The sequence below is a fragment of the Lepidochelys kempii genome, chromosome 1, assembly GCF_965140285.1.
Source record: "Lepidochelys kempii isolate rLepKem1 chromosome 1, rLepKem1.hap1, whole genome shotgun sequence".
In the NCBI taxonomy this organism is placed as follows: Eukaryota; Metazoa; Chordata; order Testudines; family Cheloniidae; genus Lepidochelys; species Lepidochelys kempii.
The window spans coordinates 7,808,276-7,814,168 of NC_136380.1; the positions used below are offsets into that span (position 1 = coordinate 7,808,276).

At 45.5% G+C, this 5,893-nt stretch overlaps 1 protein-coding gene across 1 annotated transcript; it reads left to right on the plus strand.

Annotated features, from left to right (window-relative positions):
- Positions 1 to 3,202: 3,202 nt before the first annotated feature.
- On the plus strand, positions 3,203 to 4,292 carry LOC140905606 (olfactory receptor 52K1). Its single transcript, XM_073329116.1, has 2 exons — positions 3,203 to 3,225; positions 3,317 to 4,292. Exons 1-2 carry the CDS (start codon positions 3,203 to 3,205, stop codon positions 4,290 to 4,292), a joined length of 999 nt encoding a protein of 332 aa, XP_073185217.1.
- Positions 4,293 to 5,893: the final 1,601 nt, after the last annotated feature.

Sequence of the window (5,893 nt, forward strand, 5' to 3'; positions counted from 1 at the left end):
CCACCAGACTTCAAGGTAGAGCTCATCCTGACTCTGCTTACATGTCTAAGGAAATGTTTCCAGTTTTATCTCGTGGGGTGCCTGGAATCCTAAGACTGGAGCTACAAAACAGAAATAAACACATAAACTGAATACTTACGGAGACTGCAGGGCAGATGCAGGGGGAAATCATGGGAAGGCTAAAGAAGGATGTGGAAAAATTGGAAAGAGTCCAGTGGAGGGCAACAAAAATGATTAGGGGGCTGGAGCACATGACTTATCAGGAGAGCTGAGGGAACTGGGGTTATTTAGTCTGCTGAAGAGAAGAATGAGGGGGAATTTGATAGCAGCCTTCAACTACCTGAAAGGTGGTTCCAAAGAGGATGGAGATAGGCTGTTCTTAGTCGTAGCAGATGGCAGGACAAGGAGCAATGGTCTCAAGTTGCAGTGGGGGAGGTCTAGGTTGGATATTAGGAAACACTATTTCACTAGGAGGGTGGTGAAGCACTGGAATGCGTTACCTAGGGAGGTGGTGGAATCTCCTTCCTTAGAAGTTTTTAAGGTCAGGCTTGACAAAGCCCTGGCTGGGATGATTTAATTGGGGATTGGTCCTGCTTTTGAGCAGGGGGTTGGACTAGATGACCTCCTGAGGTCCCTTCCAACCCTGATATTCTATGATTCTATGATTCTATGAAAAGTGCTCAGGTGTGGGATATAACCCTGGAGAGGAAAGACAGGAGCATTTATATGAATCCTAGGCAGAGAGCCTGGAACCAAACATACTTAGATTTCAAATATTCTGATGCACAGAGATACAAGCAGGGTTCAGTTAGGTGGCTTGTTTAAATGTTTTATGAGTCTTCTCTCTCCCACCTCCTCTGGAAGACTTTTCATTTGATTTTTTCTTTTTGGTTTTTCCCTCTAATAAAAAATACAAATGATTTGACAAGACCGCATTTTACTCTTTATTTCTGGAAATAGAACACAGCTGAGAGCTCATATTCTTTTAGCCCTATACTCCCGGCCCCTCTGAACAGCTCGAGTCACAGCCGCCACCAAACGTACCTCTATAGTGACCCAAGTCTCTCAACTCCCACCTGGGGAGTAAAGTCACCAGGGTGTCATTAGGAGGTATAAATACTCTCACTCAGTTGATCCTGGCCGAGTGCAGAGTCCTGCAGTTTGTGCTTGACTTCAGCATATGCTGAGAGGGAAGAAGATGCAGCCAGGATTTAGGTGAGATGGGGAGTTTATATTAAAGCTAATCAAGGATCTTTCTAAATAGGTGACTTTTAAAGCAAATGGAAAAAATTGGGCCAAATCTGCTGTCAGTCACACTGGTGTAAAACTGGAATGATTCTGGATTTACACCTGTATAAGTGGGAGCAGAGTGAGGTTGATCATTTAGAAGGGAACTATTTAATTCCATCAAAAAAACAAACAACCAAACAAACAAATGATGTGAAGAAACCATTGAGTATTCAAAACATCAGGGGCCTTCAGGTTACACACAGATCCATAGTTCTCTCCCCTGGTACAATTGCACTGTGAGAGACTCTTTATTGTGTAATTCTGTTACCATGGGAGATTTCAGTCTGGGGGACATATGTTTTGGCAGAGAGACAAATAATGATTAGGACAGGGCAGTCCTCTAAAACGATCTCAGTCACTTGCTAAACTGGGCTCACTTGAACAACGTACAGGTTACATTACAACGTGCATTACAACTAAATGTGAGGTCCTACATCGAGGAACCAAGACCACAGATCACACTTACAGGATGGGGGGCTGTGTTTTAGAAAGCACTGACTCAAAAAAGAACTCGGAGTCATGATGTGTAACCAGCTGTACATGAGGTCCCAGTGCAGTGTGGTGATGGAGAGAACAAATTCCCTCCTTAAAGGCATAAGGAGGGGAATATGGAGCAGAAATAAAGAGGTGTGCAGCTTGGGGAGACCATCACTGGACACTCTTTCTAGGTCCGGTGCCCATACTTCAAGAAGGTTGTTGACAGATTGAAAAGGGTTCAGAGCAGGTGATCAGAATGGTCCCTTCTTGCCTTAAAATGTATGAATCCATAATTATTTGATCACAATTTTTTCTCAGTTCATGAAATAATTAATAATTTTTTCTGCAACCTTCCATCAATATGGTCTATCGCAGCTTGTAATATTTTTCCCTTTGTGAAAATAGTTTCTGTATCTCTGTTCATTTGGACTTTTCATAGCATAAAATTTCTTCTCTCCAAAGTCTGTTTTGAATACATGTGACTTTTCTTAAGAGCCTTTGGTGAGGGACCTTGTCAAAGGCTTTTTGAAAGTCCAAATACACTATAGCCACTGGATCACCCTTGTCCACATGTTTGTTGACCTCCTCAAAGACTTCTACTAGACTGGTGAGGGATGATTCTGTTCTTTCCCATCATTTCAACCTATTCGCCTGTTTCCGAAGTTAGGCTCACTGGGCTGTAATTGCTGTAATCAGAGGCTGATTTAAGTAATAGGTCACATACCACAGTTAGTAGTTCTGCAATTTGATATTTTGAGTTCCTTCAGAATTCCTGGGTGAATCGCATCTGGTCCTGGTAACTTATTCCTGTTTAATAGATCAGTTTGTTCCAAAACCTCTTCTGTTGACACCTGGGACAGTTCCTCAGATTTGTCACCTAAAAAGAACGGATCAGTTAACCCAGAAGTCGGTGGGGAGTTCTCCCCCAGGCTTCAATGGGAGCAGGATCAGACTCATAGGCTCTTTTGGTATGTCTACGCAGCGAGCGGCAGTTAGTCTCACAGCTCGGGTTGACAGACGCAGGCTCGTGCTTCTCGAGGTACCGCGCTAAGAATAGCTGTGTAGATGTTGAGGCTCGGACTCTGAACCTGAGTTCAAAATAGCACTACTCATGCATGTTCCCCGATGTACTACGTACATCCAGGCTGAATACCCAGAATGTGCTGCTGAATGTACCAGGTACATCTTGATACATGCAGCTTAACATGCCAGGTATTTCTAGGCTGGAAGCACATGCCGTACAGCCAGATATACTCGGTACATCATGGCAGAATGCACACTAAACAATTTGCATCTCCTAGGACCGAGGTACACCAGGTAGGATACTTGTAACCAAGTGGGGTTCATTACTCGTGACTTGTAATGACATTCTAAGAACGCAAAATGATTTTGCACAGAAAAATATCAGGGTTTGTATAATTAGTGTTCTTGCAACATGATTGATGAACTCAACAAAAGGTCAGTCCACTTCTTCCAGAGCTGAGACTGGCCCCTAGCATGTATTTAATTTACAGGTCTGTTCATTCCATGTGTTATATTTTATTGAAAGGAAAGACTTGCAAAAGACGCCACAACAAGACCTGTCAGGTTCCAATGGCACAGGCTCTGATCCATCAGTGTTCTTCCTGACAGGCATCCCGGGGCTGGAAGCCCTGCACCCCTGGATCTCCATCCCCTTCTGCTCAATGTTCTCCGTAGCCGTTCTAGGAAACTGCACCCTCTTGTATGTTATCAAGACAGAGCCTTCTCTCCATCAGCCCATGTTCCATTTCCTCGCCATGCTGGCCGTCATCGATCTGGTATTATCCACAACCACCGTGCCGAAAATACTGAGCATCTTCTGGTTTAATTCCAGGGAGATCAGCTTTAATGCCTGCCTGGTGCAGATGTTTTTCCTTCACTCGTTCTCCATCATGCAGTCTGCTGTGCTGCTGGCCATGGCCTTCGACAGGTATGTGGCCATCTGCAACCCCCTGAGATATGCCACCATCCTGACCAATTCAGTGATAGCAAAGATCGGGCTGGTGGCTTTGGCCCGGGCTGTTCTGCTTATGGTCCCTCTGCCCTTCCTCCTCAGGAGGCTCCCCTACTGCGGGTCCCATGTCATCGCCCACTGCTACTGTGAGCACATGGCCATGGTCAATCTGGCCTGTGCCAACACTATGTTCAATAACATCTATGGGATCATCGTAGCTCTCTTCATCGTGGGGCTGGATCTGATGTTCATCTCCCTATCATATGTCAAGATCCTGAGGATTGTCTTAAGCCTGGCATCCAAGGAAGAGCAGCTCAAGGCTTTCGGCACCTGTGTTGCCCATCTTTGTGCCATCTTAGTGGTCTACACACCAGTGGTCCTCTCCTCAATAATTCACAGGTTTGGCCACCAAGTCGCCCCACATGTACACATCCTGCTGGCCAATTTCTACCTTCTCTTTCCTCCCATGATGAACCCCATCGTGTACAGTGTGAAAACCAAACAGATTCGTGACCGGGTGCTTCTCCTGTTCCGAGGGAAAAGCTTCTAGGCTGAGCAGGAGGGGGCTGCTGAGCAATCAGGAAGCAGAGGATGCAGGATTAGTTTTCTGAGTAACTTAGACAGCATGGTTGTGGGGGCTTTGTGTACGCTGGGATGGGAACTCCACCTCTGACTCATAGGGAGCCATACACTGTCCCCTACATGACATTAGCGCTGCTGGCCAGAAGGTGATCTTAGCCATGACCTTGTCCTCACTCGGCCCCATGTGTGTAGTGCTGGTAACAAAGACGAGTGTGAAGGCTCCTTGCACCTTCTCTTGCTGTGCTGGAACATCTGGCCTTTTTTACTGGCACACCCAGCCGTAGCCACGGACGTGCATGCTGCAGGAACAAATGAAGCTGTGATGTCTGAACATTATAGAGCCTATCCTAAGTTGTTTAATAATACCACTGTGACACTCTGTACCTCGGGAGAACACCCTGCACCCCCATGTGCATCCTTATAATATGATTGTGTCGTATCCAGTGCAAAGTTTGTCATGCTCAGGGTTTAGCTGATCGCCATATATGAGGTCAGGAAGGAATTTTCCTCCAGGGCAGATTGGAAGAGGCCCTGGAGGTTTTTCGCCTTCCTCTGTAGCATGGGGCACGGGTCACTTGCTGGAGGATTCTCTGCTCCTTGAAGTCTTTAAACCACAATTTGAGGACTTCAATAGCTCAGACATAGGTGAGAGGTTTATCGCAGGAGTGGGTGGGTTAAATTCTGTGACCTGCATTGTGCAAGAGGTCAGACTAGATGATCATAATGGTCCCTTCTGACCTTTTTTCAGAGTAACAGCCGTGTTAGTCTGTCTTTGCAAAAAGAAAAGGAGTACTTGTGGCACCTTAGAGACTAACCAATTTATTTGAGCATGAGCTTTCGTGAGCTACAGCTCACTTCATCGGATGCATACCGTGTAAACTGCAGTAGACATTATATACACACAGAGACCATGAAACAATACCCCCTCCCACCCCACTGTCCTGCTGGTAATAGCTTATCTAAAGTGATCATCAAGTTGGGCCATTTCCAGCACAAATCCAGGTTCTCTCACTCCCTCACCCCCCTCCAAAAACCACACACACAAACTCACTCTCCTGCTAGTAATAGCTCATCCAAAGTGACCACTTTCCCTACAATGTGCATGATAATCAAAGTGGGCCATTTCCTGCACAAGTATCTATGAATCTATGTCGGGTGTCTTTGGAAGGCTTATGATGCACTGAGCATTGTTCTTATAGTACTGTTATAGGTTGTAATTTCATGTACATAATTATGAGGCTGAAAATGTGTCCTCAAGGCTTAAAACAAGCCCAGGCAAAACTCTCCAGGAGCAGAGGGGACCCTCACAGTGATGCAGCGAGCAAGGTGTATGTACAGCTTGTTACTCCAAAAGGAGTTCACACTTTAAGCACTAATATTTGTGATTTTAAGTGAGTCTTCAGTGCAGTGGCTAACAGTCAGGAGGAGGTCACAGTTTTGTTATTTTCTGTTTATTTATTTTGGGTGAGGGAAATAAGCACAAGAAAGCAGAAAAATGACTACCAGTGAGGCGGCTACAAAACTAGAGTGGGCCAGACTGGAAGAGGCAGAGAAGGAAAAGGACCGCAA